Source organism: Osmerus mordax, chromosome 20, assembly GCF_038355195.1.
Source record: "Osmerus mordax isolate fOsmMor3 chromosome 20, fOsmMor3.pri, whole genome shotgun sequence".
NCBI lineage: Eukaryota > Metazoa > Chordata > Actinopteri > Osmeriformes > Osmeridae > Osmerus > Osmerus mordax.
In genome coordinates, this window is record NC_090069.1 from 2,374,859 (window position 1) to 2,398,937 (window position 24,079).

The 24,079-nt window shown below is 51.8% G+C and overlaps 1 protein-coding gene across 1 annotated transcript in view; it reads left to right on the plus strand.

Annotated features, from left to right (window-relative positions):
* The first annotated feature begins 448 nt into the window (after positions 1 to 448).
* The window catches only part of pde8b (phosphodiesterase 8B), a 27,057-nt gene continuing 3,426 nt past the window's right edge, over positions 449 to 24,079 (plus strand). The window contains 21 exon segments of the mRNA XM_067258124.1: positions 449 to 730; positions 5,352 to 5,408; positions 11,514 to 11,704; positions 13,396 to 13,455; positions 13,713 to 13,770; positions 14,503 to 14,591; positions 14,931 to 15,009; positions 15,134 to 15,274; positions 15,574 to 15,662; positions 15,763 to 15,817; positions 18,306 to 18,357; positions 18,710 to 18,784; positions 19,566 to 19,642; positions 21,060 to 21,102; positions 21,105 to 21,226; positions 22,182 to 22,238; position 22,658; positions 23,279 to 23,408; positions 23,672 to 23,713; positions 23,715 to 23,814; positions 23,816 to 23,869. Of these exon segments, the coding sequence (XP_067114225.1) occupies positions 449 to 730; positions 5,352 to 5,408; positions 11,514 to 11,704; positions 13,396 to 13,455; positions 13,713 to 13,770; positions 14,503 to 14,591; positions 14,931 to 15,009; positions 15,134 to 15,274; positions 15,574 to 15,662; positions 15,763 to 15,817; positions 18,306 to 18,357; positions 18,710 to 18,784; positions 19,566 to 19,642; positions 21,060 to 21,102; positions 21,105 to 21,226; positions 22,182 to 22,238; position 22,658; positions 23,279 to 23,408; positions 23,672 to 23,713; positions 23,715 to 23,814; positions 23,816 to 23,869 (1,854 nt within the window).

Consider the following 24,079-nt stretch of genomic DNA (forward strand, 5'->3'; position numbering starts at 1 on the left):
TGGGCAATATGATATGATATAGGCAACGAGGTCTTGGTTATGGTCGCCTGTGTCTACCTTCAGCCTGTGGCTTTCATATCCCACTCATTGATCTGAATAGCTACTGGCTCCACAAGCGGAGATTCGTGAATAATCGCCAAGCAGAGATCCTTTTCACCGAGCCCATGTATTGTCCGTGGCTGTTTACAACTACGGTTCTGAAGAATTAAATGAGTATTCTCCGGTTTTACCCTTGATGTTCCCAAACGAACAGCGGGTTAGAGGTGGGAGCGAGACGCGGAGCAATAGCGAGACACGGCTGATGCTCGGAGTCGGAGACAACAACGGCCGTGGTTCGGGCAGCTGTGGAAGAGGAGGAGGCGGGGGTACCCACATCGCGGCAAAGAGAGCGGTGTTTATTGTCTGGGTTCTAGCTCTGCGCAGCGAGCGAGAGGCGCGTCGTTGAGGCATGGGCTGCGCTCCCAGTATCCACGTCTCTCAGAGCGGGGTGATATACTGCCGAGACTCCGACGAGTCCAATTCCCCACACCAGACCACCACCATCTCGCAGGGCACAGCAGCAACTCTACACGGACTCTTCATCAAGACCGATGCAGCTGACACCATTCCCTCGGTAATCACCTACCAAAATAGGCTTTCACGGACAAATTCCCACCAGGATCGAAGGGAGAACAGCGGTGGACACTTCTGCATTGAGGCCGAAACTCAGACCAACCACACCAGCGTCAAGGTAGAACATAGTGTAGGCTAGCATTGGCAAGATCTTGGCCATTGAACATCAGAAAAAAAATACAAAATACGTAGGCCTAGGACGACTTATTTGTTATAGCATACCGATTAAAAAATCAAACTATCTTGATTTTGATTTGACTTCAGACCCATAACGCGATAGCCTAAATTGAAGCCAAGTCACGTGGACCAAAATTGACGTTATTAAACACCATGAGAGGCAAGAAAAGATTTGTGTTCATGTCTCAGCATGTTCTGGAGTAGGCTACCCTTTTGAGAGATGCTGCCGTACGTGAAAAATGCTGTGTTTATACACCATCCATCTCCTGGAGGTGTGGATTGAAAACTCGACCATAGCCTGGCTCCAGCCTAGTATCTCCATTACGACAGTTGGCCAGTAATCAAGCTAGGTTAGCTGCTTCAGAGGGGAATAGAGAGGCATTGGTTTGAGGTCTGAATGGCAGATTGATCTCTTAGAAGTCTGGTGCTCCCACAATGTCCTCGAAGACCACTGTGTTGGATGGGAATACCACAGGGTCTCTGGAAACCATAGTTTAGGCTGCCTATTTAGCACCCATGTCTATGCTAAAGTGTACTTACAGGAACAGGGGTCTAGTGATAATGAAGCGACTGGTGGAATGGGGTGACTTGTCATTTGATTGATGTGGTTTAGTAAATACAGAACGTTCAAACATTCAATACCAATGGCACCATACCATATGTACACCTACTTAAAATTAAACTGTGATAATAGTATGATTCAGCCTCATACCACTTGCCTCTTCTTGCCAAGTTCACTGGACACCACAACTTCCAGCACTAAATTCATTGGTTCATTGCATTGAACACAAAATGTGTGTGAAGAGGTATCCTTGAAATCTTTTCCTTATGAGACATAATGCAATAGGTCAGCGAACTGTCTTTATTGGCCTAATTACTTAACCCTTGTGCTGCCTTCGGGTCACATGACCCAAAGGTTCATAACGAACCATCGTTGTGTTTACCCAATTTTACCCAATACAAAAACAAATAAAAATTATTTTCTTTTAACCTTTGCAATGTGGGGGTCTGAGACCCCCCCAAAGAAAATGCTTCACTTTGTTTTTGTATGAGGTAAATTTGTCGCAATACGACGGTGGGTCACAATGACTGATGGGTCAGAATGACCCGAAGATAACACAAGGGTTAATAGGCTTTTATAGATCTGTATCATGAGTTGATGGGGGCCCTAACAGTGTTCCCAGAGTTGGGACTAGTGTAGAGCAGGGGTGTTGTGATGAATAGAGCTGCTCTTTCAGTCACTTGCTTTCCATGTCCATCCCTGAGAGAAGTTATGAATGATGCTATTGAGTGTAAACACATCATATCATACTGTATCATAGCCATGGTGATGCTAAGATGTGTGTGTGTGTGTGTGTGTGTGTGTGTGTGTGTGTGTGTGTGTGTGTGTGAGAGAGTGTGTGTATATGTTCTAACAGCCTGTGTTTACCCCTCTGGATAGAGCAGAGCTGGGGTGTCAGTAGTCACATGTTAGGGGTCTGATGATAATGGTGGACAGTACAGACACTCCTTGAGGGTCTTTATCTCTCTATCGCTCTCTTTCTCTCTCTCTTCCTCTCTCAGACTCTCCCTTTTTCTTTTTCTTCCTCTCTCTCTCCCTCCTTCTCTCTCTTTCCCACCCTCCCTCTCTCTTTCTCTCTCCCTCTCTCTCTCTGTGTCTCTTTTTTTCACCCCTTCCTTTCTCTCTCCCTCTCTTGGTCTATGTATGTCTGGGACCACGTGTACTACCGATATTGACCCATCTTTTTAAAGAGCTCTTAGAAATACAAGAAGATCCCTTGTTATTCAAACATACCGTATTCGGTATGTCTTTGCGATTATATCTAAACAAGTCACCTTGAAGTGTCACCATCAAATCGTTGTTATTTTCCACATTGGTGTCCAGGTTCGAAATATCTAGCATACCGGTCCACCACAGCTAAAGGAAATCAACAGGTAGGTTGGTAGATAGAGTGAGAGGGGTGGGATGGATAGATAGAGAGAGAGAGAGGGGGTGGATGGATGGATAGATAGAGAGAGAGAGAGAGAGAGAGAGAGAGAGGGGGTGGATGGATGGATAGAGAGAAAGAGAGAGAGAGCGGCTGCGAGAGAGAGAAAGAGAGGAACAAAACCCTTGAAGCAGGTTACGTTCAGGTCACGGTAATAAAACAGTTAAATCACACGCACACACACACACGCGCACACACACAAACCCACTCTGTCCGCAAATGCCCTATCAGTCTTTGAGCAGTGGTGTTTTTGTTGTGTGAGGGCCTGTCAGGGTCGATGCTGATCCTTGTACAAACATCCTCAGTGGTATCTGTGTTAGCATCTCCTGGAGGTGCCTCCTGCAAGCTAAGTCTGCGGCGCTGGTTCAGGTGGTTGCCCCGAGATTGTTTGTCGTTGAGAGCCTTACCGCTGTGATTGTACAACAAGATTCCAGGCATGGATTTACAGTTGCTATCAGTCTCATATATTTGTGTCAAATGTACTCCCTACCATTATCTAATCAGTCCCCACTGAGATAAACAGCACTAAGAGGACTGTGACAGCTGTCCACAGTGGGATTGCTTTATACTCACTGCTGACTATAGTCCTGGTCATGTGTTTAATAGGATACGGTAAAGTCTGCTAGGGTGAATTAACATATTAGTGTGCCGACAAGGTTTAATAAGTAATAATGAGATCATTTCCCATGACAGAATCCATGTTAACCATGCTTAAATTGCAAAGAAGACCAATGCTATGTTTAGATTGAAAGTTAGTGTGTGTTTGTGAGTGGGGGTGTGTGTGTGTGTGTGTGTCTTGGCAGGAACCCACTTCCATGACATTGTTTTTCTAATAAGCTTTAATAATGTATCCATTCCCATGGTCTCTTTATGTTTTTCTACAAGTACTGTCAGAGGAGGGCTCTGTAGGTCTTTTATAGATTAATCTCAGATCTCCTTGAGCTAGTCGCCATTAAATTCATTATCATAACTTGATCATAATTCAAGTGGTGTTAAATCAACTCCTTTTTCAGACTTAAGGGAACTAGTTAACTACTGTAACACCCTGGCAGAAACATCTGAATCTCTCTCTCTCTACCTCTCTCTCTACGTTTCAGACAACCACCAGTGGCCTACTGTAGTCAGTCAGACCTGTCAATCACTAGTGGTCTACTGCAGTCTTCAAATTGTCTTATATGTTTTAGATGTCTCCCTGCTCAACCAGGGTTGAAAACCATTGGCCTACTGCATCTGTGAGACCTGTCAATCACCAGAGGATTTGACACAGGAAGGTGAGGGTTACCACGGTTTCAGGAATCTCAAGGACCAAGCGTAGAATGTGGTTCTTCGTCGTTCACCCCCGCTAATGGTTTCGCTTGAATCCCGCTACTAAGAGGCCCCGAATTCACTTCCGGTGAGAAGCTGCTTCTTGGAAATGAGGCAGAGTGTTAGGGCGCGTGGAAAGAAACCGGAGGCTGGGAGAAAAGAAACGTTCGCAGTCGTTCTCTGATGTGTATGACAGTGTGTGTGGAGAGCAGCAAGTGAGGCACACACACACACTTACATTTAGTAGATGCTTTTATCCAGAGCGACTTACAGTAAATACAGGGACATTCCCCCTGAGGCAAGTAGGGTGAAGTGCCTTGCCCAAGGACACAACGTCAGTTGGCATGACCGGGAATCGAACTGGCGACCTTCGGATTACTAACCCGCTTCCTTCACCGCTCAGCCACCTGACTCCCTGCACACTTGCTGCTTCGTGAGAGGTGCAGGTTTATTCTGGACACTAACTCACCTTAACAAATGACCAATCAGACGTGCAGAGTCAGCCAAGATCCAGGTTCCCCCTGCCTGTGTGTGTGTGTTCTGTGTGTGTGTTCTGTGTGTGTGTTCTGTGTGTGTGTGTTCTGTGTGTGTGCCGGTCTACAGTCTACTTACCGATCTACGTCATCATGGCCTCTTTAAGCTCCTAAGGTCAGAGCTCAATGACACGCGCGCGTGCGCCCGGCGCACACACACAGTTACAAGGCATTACATCTGTTGCAATGTTCCACAAGCAGCCTTTTGGCAGGAAGGGGTTAGGGTTAGGGGTAGCCTCTAATACCCTCTAAAGAGGCTTGGAGTGGACAGGTCTCTGCAACGTCACAAATTCCATGTGTGAGTGTGTTTAGACCTCAGTGCAGAGCCGGTGATCAGTAGAGCTTCCCTGCTGACTGTTGATGTGTGCCTTCGTCAGCTGAGTCGCTAGCTTCTGCATGACGACTGTCCACAGAGAACCAGGAGAGAGACAGAGGGAGGTTGGAACTGGGCCGATATATGCTAAGAGGAAGGACAATAGATAGATAGAGAGAGAGAGAGAGAGGGAGAGAGAGGGGCGGTTCAGGGAAGGACAGGCTCCATGTTCCGCTATGCTTCTGGAAGGTGATGGTGATATGGTGAGCCTTGTCTTACCTTCTCCTCCACCCCCTCTCACCCCGTTCTCTCCCTTCTTGTCTCTGTCTCTCTGCCTTCTCTCTAGCGCTCCCTCTCCGGGTATTTGACTTCACACAACCTCATGTTCTCTCCTTGTGTTTTTTTTCTCTCTCCTCCTTGCAGGTCTCAGCCACAGAGGAATGTGTAGGTCCAATGCGCCTCACCCAGGAGCCAATACAGGTACACTTTGTTCGGTTCAGGCTGTCCTCTGAGCATGAGTTCTGCTTTGATGATAGTTTTTTTTTTTTTAAGATTAAAGTTTTAAACAAAGATAGAGATCATCTCTTCAGCAAGTAGAGATTTTTCTTCTATAGGTTTTGTATTTGTGGTCGTGGAAAATAGAAGTCTTAATATTCCCTGTGTAAGGTTGGGACTGGGATTGGGTTTGGGATGGTTAATTGTTTGTCCATGTTGTGGACTAGGATTAGGCGAGTGTGAGCCATTTGAAGGCCAGATAAGCCACATGCCTTATGGTGTTGTGTAATAGAGGAATAGTGAGAGTGATACAAGGTGAAGTGCAGTGTGTGTGTGTGTGTGTGTGTGTGGGGGGTGTGTGTGTGTGTGTGTTGATTATAGGTGTGGTAGAGAGGCAGTGTCTTAAAAGGTCACAGAACTGATCTATTGCAGCTTGCTGGTGGAGAGCTTGTGTAGAGGGTGATGACATGACTTCAATCAAATGATAATGCCTGAATCAAACTGTGTTCCAATCGAAACGTATTTGACATGTTCTGTAACATTCAGCGTAAAAACACGCTCTCCCAGGCAGGAGCAGTGTGAGGGCAGACCGGTCACCCAGCCCTGCACCCTCTATCCTCCCCCTTCCCCCCAGCCTCCTCCATCCTTCCTCGGGCCCCTCCGGCCCTCTTTTATCAGGCCATATCAGGGCCCCCAGGGAGGGCTGTTTGGCAGGTGGAGGGACTATGGGGGTTTTATTGTTACGGACCCCCACCCAACCACTCCAACCCCCACCCAACCACTCCAACCCCCACCCAACCACTCCAACCCCCACCCAACCACTCCAACCCCCACCCAACCACTCCAACCCCCACCCAACCACTCCAACCCCCACCCAACCACTCCAACCCCCACCCAACCACTCCAACCCCCACCCAACCACTCCAACCCCCACCCAACCACTCCAACCCCCACCCAACCACTCCAACCCCCACCCAACCACTCCAACCCCCACCCAACCACTCCAACCCCCACCCAACCACTCCAACCCCCACCCCACCCTACCCAACCCCCCCCCCCCCCTCCCCCCACCAACCTCAAACACATAAAAACATCAAGCTGCACTTCAGAAGTAGTGTGGTACTGTACAAGCCTGCTGATGGCAAACCATGACCTACCTCCCCCACCCCCCCCCCCTCAGACGGAGAGATGAAAAGAGAAAGAGAAAAATGCTCACGGAGGGGGGGGGGGGGGCGCGGGGAGTTACATGCTGAAAGTTTGCTTTTGACGTTTACCACTCCCTCACTGCCCTGGATAGCCTCAGTCTCTCCAAATGTGTCTTGTCTCTCTCTCTTCCCCTTCTCTCTCTCTTTCTTCTCCTTCTCTCTCTCTCTCTCTCTCCCTCTCTCTCTCTCTCTCTCTTCCCCTTCTCTCTCTCTCTCTCTCTCTCTCTCTCTCTCTTTCTTCATTTTTCGTTGCTCTCTCTCTCAGTCTCTCTCGATATCTCTCTCCATATATATCTTTTTTTGCTTGCTCTGTCTTTCTCTCTGTCTCGATCTCGGTTTTCCTTTGCTCTCTCCCTCTCCCCCTCTTCCCCTCTCCTCCCTTCATCTCTCTGCTCCTGCTGGGGAGAGAGACTGGGTAATGACGTACTGAAGTGGACATGCTGCTGTTAGATGAAGGCTTAGCTATACCCACCTGGTGCCCCCATGACACTTTACAAAGCTGCACTACAGCGTGTTATATGTGTATATATTCCCTACAGTGTGGTATTGTATATATTCCCTACAGTGTAATATTGTATATATTCCCTACAGTGTAATATTGTATATATTCCCTACAGTGTAATATTGTATATATTCCCTACAGTGTAGTAATGTATATATTCCCTACAGTGTGGTATTTGTATATATTCCCTACAGTGTGGTATTTGTATATATTCCCTACAGTGTAATATTGTATATATTCCCTACAGTGTAATATTGTATATATTCCCTACAGTGTAGTAATGTATATATTCCCTACAGTGTGGTATTGTATATATTCCCTACAGTGTGGTATTGTATATATTCTCTACAGAGTGGTTTACATGTGAATGAATCCATAAGCACAGAGCGACGATGTGAAACGAGTTGACTCATGAATGGCTTTGATCGTATGATCTTGTTGTCAGTTACCCTGTCTGTAAGGTCCAATTTGTGTGTCTGGCTGAAGCTGTTTTGTGAAAAGGCAAATGGGTTTGATGGGTGCAAGAGCACTGTGTCCCACATGATAGAGCGCGATGATATATGGAATCACAGGGCAGCTTTGCTGCGGCTGGCAGACAGACTTTCATTCCAGGCAATATCAGAAGCCATAAACAATGCTGGAAAACTGGACAGCTTGTCGTGTTTTACAGTCAAATACAGGGCTTTGCGCTAACGTTGTAGCGCAGAGCCCACTTGATCACACGCCATATCCAAGACCGGGCCTGTTCTGCCTGTGATAGATGAGGTGGCAAAGAAAACCGATCACAGCAATGCGACCGGGTGCCATTCCAAACAGAGAGACGAGGAGTTTGGAACGTCGAGGGAAAGTTTGGAATCTCAGCTCGCCTGTGTGTGTGAACGAGAGCAGGAGGGGGACGGGGGACGGGGGACGGGACGGGACGGGGGGGGGGGGGGGCGATGACTCGGGCCCCGAGGAAGGTGATGGGGATGTGAAGAGCTCAGTCAGATTGGATCCTGTCGTACTGATAATGAGGATCTCGTAAATGTCGGGCTTGGTTCCAGCAGTCTGGTCGGGGTGAGCAAACATACAGGAACTCCCACTTGACTTGATGACAGGCTGCCAGCACTGTCTGTCTGTCTGTCTGTCTGTCTGCACACTGGCCTGTCTGTTTGCCCATTGGCCTGTCTGTTTGCCTGCATATTCATCCCTCTGCCTGCCTCTTACACCATCTGGCAAACATATGGCTGGTGCAGCTAATTGTGTAAACATACAATGACTACAGTGGCATTAGCAGTTCATTTGAGTGTTTCCGGATCTGTACGAGTATGTGTATATGTGTGTGTAATACTGTGTGTGTGGGCGCGTGTGTGTGGGCAATAGTGTGTGTGCGCGTGTGTAATATTGCATGTGTGTGTAATAATGAGTGTGTGTGTTTGGTAATAGTGTGTATGCATGTGTGTGTATGCATGTGTGTGTCGAGGCTTCAGTAGGACTAACGGCGCCCCCTGCCTGCCGGGCAGGGCATGGGAAGGCGTCGTCCCAGGTACGACAGGCCCCGTATGTGTTTGTGTGGAATTTCACACACCTGCTCCATGGTTACACACACCAGCGCCATGGTTACACACACCAGCGCCATGGTTACACAAGCTAGCCCTGGGATCAAAGACTGTGTGGACCTTTCACAGGCACGCACCAACCTTGGCTCGCGGCTCTACGCCTCGTTTGCTGCCTCCTTCTCCTTCTCCTCTTCCTCCTTCTCCTCCTTCTCCTTCTCCTCTTCCTCCTCTTCCTCCTCCTCCTTCTCCTTCTCCTCCTCCTTCTCCTCCTCCTTCTCCTCCTCCTCCTTCTATTTCTCCTCCTTCTCCTCCTTCTCCTTCTCCTCCTCCTCCTCCTTCTCCTCCTTCTCCTTCTCCTCCTTCTCCTCCTCCTCCTTCTCCTCCTCCTCCTCCGGCCCTCTCTCTTCTCTCCCTCCGCCTCCCTCTCTTTTCCTCATGCTCATGCCAGGTGGTTCTGAGGGGGGAGGCAGGCTGCACTGGGCCTCCTGAGGTCTGGCTCCCTCACAGCGCTCAGTTGGGCCCTCTTTGTCTGTGCTTTGTCTGTTTGTCTGTTGTCCATGCATACTTGATCTCTTTCTCTCTCTCTCTTACTCTCTCGCTCTCTCTCTCTCTCTCCCTCTATGTCTCTCTCTCTCTCTCTCTCTCTCTCTCTCTCTCTCTCTCTCTCTCTGTCTCTCTCCCCTCTCTGTCCCCTCTCTCTTCCTCGTCACACTTCACTTCAAAACTGCCCCAATGAAGCAAAACTAAAAAGTATCTTCTCTCTCTCTCTCTCTCTCTCTCTCTCTCTCTCTCTCTCTCTCTCTCTGTCTCTCTCTCTCTCTCTCTCTCTCTCTCTCTCTCTCTCTTTCTCCTGAGAGTCAGTGATGATGCTGTGAGACAGTAGTGAGCCCAGAGATGTCCGTTGGTTCTGACCTCAACCCCACAGCTGTGTGTGTGTGTGCGAGCATGTGTGTGTGTGTGCGAGCATGCGTGTGTGTGTGTGTGCGAGCATGCGTGTGTGTGTGTGTGTGTGTGTGTGTGTGTGCGGGCATGCGTGTGTGTGTGTGTGTGTTTCCGCCCCATGTCCTCTATCAGTTTAACACAAGGGGCTTGTGTTTTCTCATACAAACCCACCGTGTGTCCACAGACCTCACATCTGTTGGTGAGTATCTCAGTCTGCGTTGGTGCTCTGAAGGAGGCCTACGATCCAGAACATGGCTTCCAGTGGAGTTGGAGTTTCCCCAGAGGTTGATGTGCTCTGTCTCACTTAGCCCGTAGCTAGGTGCACCAAGCTGCCATGTCGGCCTCAGCTGTCGACCTGCACACATCCCCACACTTGGCCTCTCATTCTCTCCCTGTCCCTCATTGTCTTCAGTCCACACAATCCCCTAAGCCTTCAAGTTAAAAAAAGAAGAAAACCGGGTCAGTCAGAGCACAGAGTTTGTCTCCACACATCATAGGAGTTAAGACAGGATAAGATCAAAAGTCCCCCTCAGCCCTCCTCCGCCCTCCTCCGCCCCCCTCAGCCCTCCTCCGCCCTCCTCAGCCCTCCTCCGCCCCCCTCAGCCCTCCTCCGCCCCCCTCAGCCCTCCCTCCGCCCCCCTCAGCCCTCCTCCGCCCCCCTCCGCCCTCCTCCGCCCCCCTCAGCCCTCCTCCGCCCCCCTCAGCTCTCCTCCGCCCCCCTCAGCCCTCCTCCGCCCCCCTCAGCCCTCCTCCGTCCCCCTCAGCCCTCCTCCGCCCCCCTCAGCCCTCCTCCGTCCCCCTCAGCCCTCCTCCGCCCCCCTCAGCCCTCCTCCGCCCCCCTCCGCCCTCCTCCGCCCCCCCTCCGCCCTCCTCCGCCCCCCTCTGCCCTCCTCCCCTCCCCTTGGGTGACTGTGTGTGTTTGGCCATGTGCTTCCCACGGTGGTTTGGCACGGAGGAATGCGCCTCGGCGCTGACAGCATAAGAGGGACCAGCGTCTGTTTTCCGGATCAATCAGAGAGGGGGGAGGGGGAGAAGCAGGGAGGGGGAAGGAGGGGAGGGGAGGGGAGGGGAGGGGAGGGGAGGGGAGGGGAGGGGAGGGGAAGGGAAGGGAAGGGAAGGGAAGGGGGAGGGAGAAGGAGGGGAGATGAGAGCTTGAGAGAGAGAAAGTGAGAGAGGGCATGAGAGAGTGAGAAAGTGTAAGAGGGAGAGAGTGCTAAAGAGAGCGAGCGAGAGAGAGAAAGTGAGAGAATAGAGAGAGAGAGACAGAGACAGAGAGAGAGAGAGAGAGAGAGAGAGCAGCCGTATGCGTGGGATAAGGAGGCCATTGATGACACTGGATGAAGTCAGCGTGGCATCATTCTCGCTGGTACAGGCTGGTATACAGTCATACAATCACTCCAGCCCCGTTTAACTCATGTGGGATATTAATAACGTTTTGCGAAGGAATGTGTTGTTTTACCAACCTGCAGTGTCTTATGCACGAAATAATTTATGACTGATGTTTTGTCTGAGCAAACAGACAAAAGAGTGAGTCAGTCACTACGCAGACAACAGGATATGACATCAGTGGAACACTGAATGACTGCAGCGTGTGACTGGCTCTTCTCTCATTCATAGTGACTCGTCTTTTAAAGCCGGCCTTCTAGAGAAAGTTGAGCGGGATGTGATTGAAATCAAACGTCTTTATTTACCTATGATCAAACCCTGCCATTGTCAATGAGTGTGTGTGTGTGTGTGAGTGTATGTGTGTGTGTGTGTGTGTGTATGGCCATTGTGAGTGTGTGCGGTGTAGACATGGGATGCGAATGTTGCCAGCGATCGAAGCCAAAAGCTCATCCTAGGTCTGCGTGTGTACGACGTGCGTGCCTCGTAACCCGGCCCTCCGCTCCTCCTCCTCCCTCAGGTCCTGCTGGTGTTCGCCAAGGAGGACAGCCAGAGCGACGCCTTCTGGTGGGCCTGCGACCGCGCCGGCTTCAGGTGCAACATCGCCCGCACCCCTGAGTCGGCCCTCGAGTGCTTCCTGGACAAGAGCCACGAGATCGTGGTGATCGACGGACGCCATTCTCGCTACTTCGAGGCGGAGGCCGTCTGTCGGTGAGGCCTTCGCCTACTACCCTCATCCCTCCGTCCCTCCATCCCTCCATCCCTCTATCCCTCTATTCCTCCATCCCTCCATCCCTCCATCCCTCTATCCCTCCATCCCTCCATCCCTCCATCCCTCTATCCCTCCATCCCTCTATCCCTCTATCCCTCCAAACATCACTTCTATACATCTATGCCATATAGCTACGACTTGTTCGACCGAGTCAGCGGTCGGTCAGCGATGAGACACAGTCACGTATGTGTGACGTATGTAAATGACCAAAAAAGAAAAGCGTCCTTCTAACAAGCCGCTCACGAGCCGGAACGTAGTCAGGCTGAGGGCCATGAGCCGCTGTTCTTCACCTACGATCGGTCAGTGATTCGACACGGTTCACGTGTGTGTGACGTGTGTGTGACGTGTGTGTGACGTGTGTGTGAAACGGCTCAGCGGCGGCTCCACATGTCCACGTTTTTGCGTCAACGTCGCAGGTGGAGTGTATGACGCAGGTGGAGTGTGTGACGCAGGTGGAGTGTGTGACGCAGGTGGAGTGTGTCACACAGGTGGAGTGTGTCACACAGGTGGAAGGGGTTTCCTGTGTGGAGCATCAGAGCAGCACAGACGATGCGGGCGCTTCACAGAACCATCCCTCTGCCAAACTGACTAAAGCTTCCCTGCTTGTAGGACCCAATTGAGTTTGTGCATTCCTATTTATAGCGCTCAAGAGTTTAGTAGTAGTGGACACAGTTACCCGAGCACGCTCTTGTGAGTGTTCGTGTGCTGTGTGTGTGTGTGTGCGTACAGGATGTGTGTGGGTGTACCACTTGTGTGCGTTTGTGTGCACGTGTGTGTGTGAACCCGCATCGAGTGAGTTTTCACGCGACCCGATGTGTCCCCGCCTCTCTCTGTTTTGTTAACCGCCGCGCTCAGCCTCAGTCATTCTCACACAGCAGCTGCTGGGTCGTATACCACTCCGATGTGGAGCCGTCATTCCAAAGGTCCCTTAATGTGTAACCCCTAGCCTCAAACAAGACACTGGAGCAGCGTTATGTACACACACGGCAGATAAGCCTGGTTCCTCTTTCACCTTCACCGTAGGACAGCGAGCCATAATTAGCCTCTGAGTGGCCATGTGGATTCTTCTTCCTGCCCTCTTTGTCTGCAGGTGACTGTTATCTCAGTACCAAATATGTATCATGTGCCAGACCCATGGATCACTTGTAAAAAAAGAAGATCGGGAGACGAAAGAGAGACTGATCCATTTGCTCTCTCTGTTATGAAGACTTGGGGGTTTTCGTTCTATCGCGAATCCATCCCTTCCCGCAATCATTTCCTTCCCTCACCCTTTCCTCCATTTCTCTCCATCACCTATCCATCTCTCTCTCTCTCTCTCTCTCTCTCCAATCCTCTCTGTCCATCTCTCTCTCTCTCTCTCCCCGGCCGGTGCTGTGGCTTGGCGCCACAGTCAGCCTGTGGTGGGCCTGTGGAAAAGAGAAAGAACGTTCTCTCCTTTCTATTGTGGCAATGACATCACCCCCGGCACCCCCCCCCCCCCCCTCCCCTCCCCCCACTCCTCCTACAAGTCTAAAAACAAGAGGAACCGGAATCGGACCGTTTTTTTTTTTCGTCGTCGTCGTCGTTGTTTTGAAGTGTCGGGCCTCCTCCATTGCCGCGGTGATTTGATCTGTGTTTGTGCCCCACGCAGGTTGATACGAGCCACCAAGCCCTCCGAACACACGGTGATCGTGGCTGTCCTGCCCCAGATGTAAGTGTGTTGTTCTGCCTCTCCACGCTAGCACCAGACAGACCCGCCGTATAGACTCGCTATCCTAATCAATCGGCCTATCTCCTGCCTTGGCTCTGTGCCCCTTGCTTGTGCCCGTAAGTCTTTTATTTGTGTGAAATATTTGTTTGACGATGGGGCGTTTATGGCAGGTGATAATGTACCGTGGGATCAGCCTGAGCGACCTGGCACGATGTCTGTGGGACGCTGAGCTCCTCTTCTGCTCTCCTGTGTTTCAGACCTGCTGACCAAGAGGAGCCCTCCGTGCTCCCCCTGCTCTGCGCTGGATTCAGCAGAGTACATATCTCCCCCCCCCCCCTCCTCCCCCCTCCTCCCCTCTCTCCCCCCCTCCTCCCCTCTCTCTCTCTCTCCTTCCTCCTCCCCTCTCTCCCCCCCCTCTCTCTCTCTCTCCCCCCTCCTCCCCCCTCTCTCCCCCCTCCTCCTCCATCTCTCCCCACTCCCCCTTTCCTGTTCACCCTTCCCCCCTCTCCCCTATCCCCCTATACCTTCTCCCCACTCCCCCTCTCACCCCCCCACCCCTCCCCCGTGCACTAGGCCTCCTCAGTCCGAACCCTTCAAGCTCTCCAGAGTCCGTTATCAGAGCCGTTATGCCCTAGAGAGCAGCGGAGTGGTTGACATGACCCTCGAGTGTGGAAGCCTCTGATCTGTGGGGAGACACGACCCTAACTTCCCCTCCCGTCGGACCCCCCGTGAGCGCTAGCAGGCTAGCAGGAGGGTTAGCATGTCTTGTCTGAGCTCAGGGTTCGTCGCTCGTAGGTGGGGTTATTTTCTCTCCCGAGAGCGGGAGAGAGCGGGCAGGGTGAGGTCACGGCTCCCTGCAGGAGCATAGGAGGAGAGCTGAGGAACTAGGGACGGAATCTCAGAGACTCCTCACCTGGGCCCCGCCCTCAGATCTGTGATGCATTCAAGTAGAACCCCGTAGTTAGCCACGGTGGGTAGCTCTGGTTGGGTTTTTTAACCTTGGACATTTGACCGTATCCTAACCCCCCCCTCCCTTACCTCCCACAGAGGTATGTGGAGAACTGCACTGTGTCTGCCTGCTATAACGAACTCATACAGATAGAACACGGAGAGGTGCGCTGTCAGTTCAAACTCAGGTAAACACACACACACACACTGGAGCACACACACACACACTGGAGCGCACACACACACACACACACTGGAGCACACACACACACACACTGGAGCACACACACACTGGAGCACACACACACTGGAGCACACACACACACTGGAGCAGACACATACTGGAGCACACACACACACACACTGGAGCACACACACACACTCACTGGAGCACACACACACACACACACTGGAGCACACACACACACTGGAGCAAACACACAGACCCCCCCAAAAAACACACCTACACACATTGATTTGTAGAATCAATTTTGTAGCTGGTTTGACGTGCCCATCTCCTCCTTCAGGGCGTGTAACTCAGTCTTTACCGCTCTGGAGCACTGTCAGGAAGCTGTGGAGATCACCAGCGAGGACCACGTGATACAGGTACACACACACACACACACACGGTCGTATTAAATCACAGGGCTAACTCTCGTGGCCCCGATGTGTCTTTACGTCCTAATGTATACGTCTGTAAATCTACGACCTGTCCTCTTCCCCACTCCAGTACGTCAACCCGGCATTTGAGCGTATGATGGGCTACCACAAGGGGGAGCTGATCGGGAAGGAGCTGACAGAACTCCCCAAGAGTGAGAGGAACCGGGCCGACCTCCTGGACACCATCAACACCTGCATCAAGAAAGGAAAGGTGAGAGTCAAGGCCATCTGGAATGACCACCCCCCTGTCTTTCCATCCGTCCGATCGTCCGTTCATCCACCCCTGTCATCTATTCATCCATCCACCCATCCGATTACCCATCCAGCCGTCCATCCAATCATCGATCCACCCATCCATGGATCTAATATCTACATATTGATCTACTCTCAACCTGTTCATCCATCCCTCCCTTCAGTCGTTACTTCCATGTTGCCCCCCTCCCTCCCTCCCTCCCTAAGATGAGCAGGGTGTGTGTGGGTGGGGTTTCCTGACGGTGGTGTTGTGTGCAGGAATGGCAGGGGATCTACTACGCCCGGAGGAAGTCGGGAGACAGCATCCAACAGCACGTGAAGATCACCCCCGTCATTGGCCAGGGAGGGTAAGTGATCTCATCTTCTGTGACTACCTGACTGTGTTCGAGCCAGGCTGGGGCTGTATGTGGAACACATACAGTTTATTTATTTATGTCCTTTGTTTAGGAAGATCCGCCATTTTGTGTCTATCAAGCGGCCCCACAGTGACAACAACAAACAGGTGAGCTCACATCCCAGTGGACCTGGGGGGTTTTGAACCTCTAGCTCTCTGCAATCAGTATTTTCACACACACACACACACCACTTGAATGAGAATCTTTGTGTTGTCGCATTCAAAACACATTCCTTAGTTAGCAGTGATATTTATTTGAGGGCACTTACATATGTTTATGTGCCAAAGGCCAAGTCGTTATACAGCTGGTCATTGTGTATCTGTGTGGGAGAATGGATCTAGTGATTGTACAGGATCGACTATCCTCCAGAGCAGTAGAAATAAACACCAGAAATGATTTGATTGATTTTTACTTTCTTCTCAAATATCTTATAACACAAAGCAAATATTGTACGACTTGTGTACACCGGTGTTATGTTGGTGACAGCAATTTTCTATGGATAGTGAGAGAAGTTTATATATCGTAACTCTACAATGCACTTTCTCGCATGTAGCGTGTAGACACATAGGTCATCAGGACCTCAGTAGCGTAGAGACCGCATCAAGCATTTCTGTTTAGGGCACTAAAGACCTCTGCTCCTCTCAAGCAGTTTGTAAAGCTTGGGAGCAGGTGTGTGGCTTTCGGAGTTGGTTCTGAGCTAACAGCGTCATGCTAAGCTAAAGCTAGCCTAATCGCTAGGCTTCCCCCGCTAAGGCCTGTGAGGGCAAGAAGCCAGGCACCGGAGCTAAATATACCCCAGACCAGGATGTTCCCCGACCAGCCTCAGCTCTCCGCTAGCTTTCATCTCGTGTGTGTCGAAGGTGAGTCAGCTTCCGTCGTCTGCGTGCCGGAGCGATGCGCTGTTCCTTCCCGCACGTTGGGACTGGTTGGCAGATCCCGTCGACCGGCGCTCCCAGCCCCCTCCTCCTCCCAGCGTCCCTCTCCCAGCCACCAGGAATCCCAGAGCACCTCGACACCGTGGCCTCGCTATGACATTCCTGTCAGCCTCGGCCCTGACCCCTTACCTCGCAAGGGATCCAAGATAGATCCTGTGTTTGCTTTGGGGATCTCTGCTTCGAGATCTAAACAGAAAATATCAGCGCTAGGTCTCCCCAGCCAGACTCCTTGGCGGGTGCCCCTGGTTTCCATATTAGCGTGATGTTGTGCAGTGAGCTGAAGCTCATCTGTAGATGGGGCCTCGAGCAGAACTCTGACCCGTTTCCCAGCTTCAGTGCTGTTAACGCGATGCCTTCTCTAGATAATCTTTGTGCTTCGGAGCCAAAGAATACCGCTAGGATACAGCCTGCTAAATCTGCCAATTTAGTAAATCAAACAAAGTGTTTACCCTTTCTTAATCCTATTTACTCAACTGAGGAGGGGGAAGTGGAGGGGTGTGTGTGATTGTTTTCAGAGTCTCCCAGCACTGTCCAACTAGTGTGTACACTAAATTCAGCCACTTGTAATCCTAGGTCCTTGTCCAGTAAAACTGCATAACTGGATTAGAGAGAGAGAGAGAGAGAGAGAGAGAGAATGTGAGACAAGCTTTTGTACAGAGGTGTAATTCTTAGTAAGAAAGTAGGCTAGTTCTCTGTAAGGGAAGTCTTACGTGTCGACAAATAGACCAGTGTCCTGTCAGTGTGCCAGTCAAATCACTGGTCTCATCAGGCCTTCTCAGTCAACATGGATGCCTTTCAGGACATCCCAAGCTTAGAGAGAGAGAGAGAGAGAGAGAGAGAGAGAGAGAGAGAGAGAGAGAGAGAGGGAGGGAGAGAGAGACTCTGGGGCTCAGAGAAGGAGGAGGAGGAGAGGACAAGAGGAGAGGACAGGGAGGTTTGACGTCGGCACGTGGTCTGCGAAAAGCAAATCAGAGAGAGAGAGAGAGAGACATCCACAAAGGTTTGTTTCACGGAGCGTGCTGTTGCTACCGTAGGCTTGGCTGTGGCCCAAGTGGTGCGTGTGTGTGCGTATGTGTGTGTGTGTGTGTGTGAGAGAGAGATACAGAAGGGGGGGCGGGGGGGTGGCAGAGGAGGAGGAGTCATCAACATCAGCCATTCTGTGATGATTGGCTCAGACCCCTGTGTAGCCTGTGTTTCTCTGAAGTAACTAGGAGCTGATTAATGAACACAGAGAGCTTTTCCAGGGATAGTCTGCCATCAGCCTTTCTCTCTCTATCTCTCTCTCTCTAGCCGTCTCTCTATCTCTCTCTTGTCTATTTCTTTATCTCTCTATTTTTCTCTTTCAGTCTATCTATCTCTCTGTCTCTCTTTCTGTCTCACTCTCTCTCTCCTATATTGTCAGTCCCTCTCACTATTTCCCTGATAGTCTACCTCACTTTCTCTCACCAGTCTCTCTTCCCTTTCTCTTCTCACCCGTCTCACGGGCCCGTCTTTACAGTTCGAGCGGTGTTTTAACGGTCGACAGTTCCGACGTTTTCCACACAGCCTGTTTCACGGGGGGGCCTCTGTGAACGTCACCCATTCTGAAGGTGAACATCGCTCCTACTTCCTGGTACCCTGCTGTGATAAACTAACCCCGTCCTCTCCTTCCTGCGTTCAGGTGCACAAGATCAACCGAGAGGAGAGAGTGAGCGAAGAGCATTCCCAGACAGGTAACCTGCCCATCTGCTCCCTGTGTCTAACCACACAGACTTTGTCATCGTTCCCCTGCTCTGCCCCTCGGGTTTTCTATAAACGGTCCTATCAGAGGGCGGACATATTGTTCGCTGCGCGCGTGTCTCCCGAGACTGGCTGTGTTCACACGGCGTGTCTCGCAAGCCGTGACGGCCTCAGCGGCTCTCTTCCAACACTCGTGGCCCCCACACACACAGACAGGCCGTCGTTCCTGACAAGCCTTTTCCTACATTCCCGGGTTTCAGTATAACAGTTAGTCCACCCCCCTGTCCCCCTGTTTCTCTCCCCCTCGCTCTCACCATCTCTCCCCTGTCTCCCCCCCCTCTAGAGGACACTCCCTGCGTCACCGGGACCGGAGGAAAGAGTCTCTGGACGCCAGGTCCATCAGCTCCCGAAGCAGCGACGGTGAGAAACCCCCGGAAAGGGTTGAATTCTGCTTCTAAATTGAAGGGGGTGTTCTATGTGGAAGGGTGGTGGTGGTGGGGGGGTAGATGGGAGAGGATGTTTTTCGATGAAGGGGGAGGTGGGGTGGGTCAAGGGACTGTTTCTAAAGGGGGGATATTTCCAGATAAGAACGAATTGAAGCTTTGGTCCAAAGGGAGAGACTGGAGGGAGAAACAGAAGGAGGGAAGCGAGATGAGTGAGAGATCCTGTGGGAGGTGAAGACACTTGAGTGTGAGAGAGAGAGAAAGAGAGAGAGGTAATAAGGACTCGCACTGCATTATGGGAGGCACTCGAGCTAAAGAGCCCTCAAAGAGGTCGTGTCTGGGATGCTGATGACATCACTACCCCCCCCCCCCTCCCGACGCCCTCTCCACTTTGACGTGTCTATTTTCAGAAACGGGCTTGTCACTCGACTCCCGGCTCCTGCTTCTCTCTCTCTTTCCCTCTCTCTCCCCCTCTATCTCTCTCTCTCTCCTCACGCCCTCCTTGCCCTTCCTCCGTTTTTCGCTCTCACCTCTCCGTTCACTGAGATGACTTCTCTCTGACTTTGATGTCCTCAGTGAGGTTGTGTTGGTGAGCTCCCCATCACCGTCGGGCCCTGGATTGATGTGGCTTTATCATGTGTCACGAACGACACAATATCTATCGGATCTATCGATCTGTCAAATGAGAGGATCATGAACCAGCAGGTTTTACCGGAAGTTCTGTGAAGTACTCATGCTTTCTGTTCTGATCTACTCAGCCCCCAGCTTGCAGAATCGGAGATATTCATCCGTAGCCAGGATCCACTCCATGACCATCGAGGCTCCTATCACAAAGGTACACCACTGACACACACACACACACACACTTACTCAGCTAACTAAAGCAGTCCTAGAATGTTCTGGATGTTTCCATGGCCCTGATCGATGAGCTCATCTGTGGTCTGGATAGAGACATGCAGTAGACACAGGCGTGATGGACGTCTGAGAACGTGTCCGTCTGCCTCTTTTGCCCCCTGACGGAAACGTAGCTCACCCTTCAGACGATTTACGATCCCAACGCCACGAGAATATCGCCGGAATGTCTGAGAAGCTCTCGGAAGGGAAGCTAGGGGTCTGAGAACATATTCCGAACGCTTGTGAAACATTCTTGGAAGGTCGCCGCCATCTCGAGCTGCCTGTAAGTTTGTCTGAAACCGGAAGAGACTCCGACCCACATTTGAACGGAGCTTCCATGTTTTTGAACGGCCCGTGTCTTTAAATCCGTGCTTGATTGGTCTTGCCTTTATGGAACAGTCCCGACACCTCACGCAACCCAGGCAAGGCACAAGCAAACGCTCGCGAGTCAGAGATGAGCATCAGGAAGAGGATCGATGCGCCTGACTGCATCGATTACACCGGCAGAGGGTGTAATCGATCAGGGGGGGGAGGGGGGGGGGGAGTGGGCAGTTGTTCTGCTTATCAGTGGAGTCCTAACCTGATAGTGCTGTTATCGCCTGTGTAAGTCTCTGGGGTAAAGTTGCTTTGATTGAAAGGGAAGCGCGGAGAACGGGTGCAGTGTTTCCTCTGCCGTACAGTAGCAGTGAGCCCTCAGAGCCCTGGTGAAACTCTGCTGCTTTCAAACAGCCACGTCTCAACCCCATCATTTTGGGATACTGCCATTAGCTCTGACTAACTGCTTTATTTAGCTATTAGGCCCAAGACACATGACATGCACGGCTCCATGCACAGGCACAATGAAAGGAGCACACTGGTCTGCAGACAAATGTCCTCTCCCCCCAAGGCTGTGTGTGTGGGGGGGGGGGGCACACTGGCCTCCAAGGTGTGTGTCTGCTTGTAAAAGTTATTCTGTTTTTGTCCCCTCCACCCCTCCCTACTTCCCTCCATTCCTCACTCCTTCCCTCTAACCCTCCCTCCTTCTCTCATCCTCTTCCTCCCTCGCTCCCTCCCTCCATTCCTCACTCCTTCCCTCTAACCCTCCCTCCTTCTCTCCATCACTTCCTCCCTCCCTCCATTCCTCACTCCTTCCCTCTAACCCTCCCTCCTTCTCTCCATCACTTCCTCCCTCGCTCCCTCCCTCCATTCCTCACTCCTTCCCTCTAACCCTCCTCCTTCTCTCCATCACTTCCTCCCTCGCTCCCCTCCCTCCATTCCTCACTCCTTCCCTCTAACCCTCCCTTCTTCTCTCCATCACTTCCTCCCTCGCTCCTCCCTCCATTCCTCACTCCTTCCCTCTAACCCTCCCTCCCTCCCAGGTGATCAACATTATCAACACAGCCCAGGAGAGCAGTCCGGTGACGGTGCCGAGGCGCTGGACCGCGTCCTGGAGATCCTCAGGACCACCGAGCTCTACTCCCCCCAGCTGGCCTCCAAGGAGATGACCCCCCACACCAACGACCTGGTCGGGGGCTGATGAGCGTGAGTCCGGGCCCGCCGGACAGGTTCCCAACAGGGGGGGGGAGGGGGGTGCAGTTATATGCGTGGCTTCCCCGAGGGACGTTTTTATGGTAGTGAAGGGAAGAGAGGAGGAGGTCACAGGGGAGGAAGACAGAGAGGGAGGATGGAGAGCGGGAAGAGGAAGGAGAGGGTGGAGGGAGGACGGAGGGTATGGGGGCTTCACACGGAGTTCACTTCTGTAGACATGTCTCTGTAGGGTTCCCTGTGGAACACCAACCAAACGTTCTGTAAATACCAAGCGGTAGCCGGAACCCAGGATGTTCTGTTTACACGCCGAGGCTTTCGGTTTTGATTGGATGGGACCCGGGGAGGAGGGGGGTGGGCGGCGTGGGGGGTGGGGCGTGGGGGGGTGGGGCGTGGGGGGTGGGGGGTGGGGCGTGGGGGGGGGGGGGGTGTGGGGGGTGGGCGTGGGGGGTGTGTGGTTAAGAACACGGCCGTGCTTCCTTGATGGCTGGTCCCAGACTCGCTCTGTTTACCTCAGCGTCCATGACGACATCCATCCTGTCTCTGGTGGGCGGCCGCACAGAGGTGGTTGGGAACCGGCGGGGGAACCTATCCAGCAGCCACTCTGTCAGGTCCTTCAGCCGAACCTCCGTCCGTTCGTATCCAAGTCCCCCTTAGGTCCAACTCTCTTTCATCTACGTCCTTCTCTCCAGAGTTATGGTCTGTTTGTCCGACAGGGAATGCAACGTTGCCCTTTCATGTGTTTTATTTCCCTCACTCCCCTTCTCTGTATAACACCACAGTCCGACACGGCAGACAGGGAGGTACGTTGGGATACTCTCGTGTGTGAGTTATGATGCCGGATGAAAATATGCCCCCGTTAGCCGAGGAGCGTGAGATAAACCAGGTGATGGATGAAGGCCTTTTTCTCTTCGTCGGTTAAACTGTTTGGTTTGTCGTCTTTTTTCTCTCACCAGGACGGTTTGAGGAGGCTGTCCGGGAACGAGTACGTGTTCTCCAAAAGCTCGCTCCAAGTAAGCACCGGCACTCCCCCCCCCCCTCCCCGCTCTCTGTTAGCTTTACATGTCGGGTTTCATTATTTCAGTTCAGTCGAGACACCCTCACGTATTGATTCGAACAGTTTATTGTTGGACATTGGCGGAGTGGATGTGTATGAGGGAAGCACTCCATGCTTCTAGCATAGTGACATACATAGTGACATACATAGTGACATACATAGTGACTTACATAGTGACATACATAGTGACTTACATAGTGACTTACATAGTGACTTACATAGTGACATACATAGTGACATCACATAGTGACTTACATAGTGACTTACATAGTGACATACATAGTGACTTACATAGTGACATACATAGTGACATACATAGTGATAGTGACATACATAGTGACATACAACATACAATATGAGGCAGGGAGCGAATAGAGTAAAAATCCCCTTGATGGATATAACATACAGACAGGGGGGGAGGAGATGGGGAGGGGGGAGAGTGGAGGGGCGGAGGGGGGAGAGTGGAGGGTGGAGGGGGGAGGGTGGAGGGTGGCAGCAACACAATAATACAACAACCGGGAGTGAGTGTTGTAGTATCCTTGCGGCGTTATATCCGACGATAGCGAATGCATGCCCCGTGCGGCGAAGGAAAAGGACATTCCGGAATCTGTCGTCGTGTAGTAGCCATCACAGGGGCTGGGTCACGGAGGACGGACAGGGACCGATGTCAGGGAGTTATCTTCAACTCTCCCTCATCGCACTTCTGAGAACCAGAAACCAGACCGTGGAACTGAGACAGGCTTCATCAGGCCTGTTCCAGTAGATACATATATATATATATACGTATATACAGTACCTCTGGTTGTTTTATAGCTACATGGCCTATAGATTCCTGCTATTGAATCATTCTTGTTACATGTACAGCTTCTCAAGGTGCACATGTTCGATAACACTGGTGTTATTGCCTAATTCATGCTTTTTCCATTTTTCTCTCTCTCTCCCTCTCTCTCTCTTCATCTCTCTCTTTCTCTTCATCTGTGTGTGTGTGTGTTACAGATATGAGCCAGAGCCAGCTGGCCATCCCCGTCACCCTGAACGACATCCCCCCGTCTATCGCCGCCCTGCTGGATGACGAGGAACACTGGGACTTCAACATCCTGGAGCTGGAAGCTGCCACACACAAGAGGTGGGGGGAGGGAGTGGAGGAATGGAGGGGAGAAGAGAGGACGGGAGGGGAGGGGGATGGTAGGGAGGAGGAAGGGAGTGGGGGAGGTGGTGGAGGAAAGGAGGGAGGGAGAGGGAGGTGGAGGGGAGGTCCAAGAACCAAGTCCTCCAGTGAGTGGACATACTGCGCTGTCAAAAGACAGTTACTATCATGATTAACCCACGGTGTCCCTTCCTCCCTCCACCGTCTCCTTCCTCCTCCCTCCCCCCCCCCCCCCCCCCCAGGCCTCTCACCTACCTGGGGTGAAGATCTTCACGGGCTTCGGGTGTGCGAGTTCCTCAGCTGCACGGAGGCCACGCTGCGCTCCTGGCTGCAGGTGATCGAGGCCAACTACCACGCCTCCAACTCCTACCACAACTCCAGCCATTGCCGCCGACGTGCTGCACGCCACCGCGTACTTCCTCCGCAAGGAGAGGGTCAAAGTAGGTCACGCACACACACACACACACACATACATACACAAGCACACAGTTATACACGGACACTAAGACATGTTACACGTTTGACACAGTCGTGTTGGTGGATCGACTCGGGCGTGGCTGAGAGCGAGACTGTGTTGGAAGTTGGAAGTTATCTTTAGCTGAGGGGGCTGTGTAGTCCTGTGAGCAGGCACAGCAATCGTGTTTTTCACT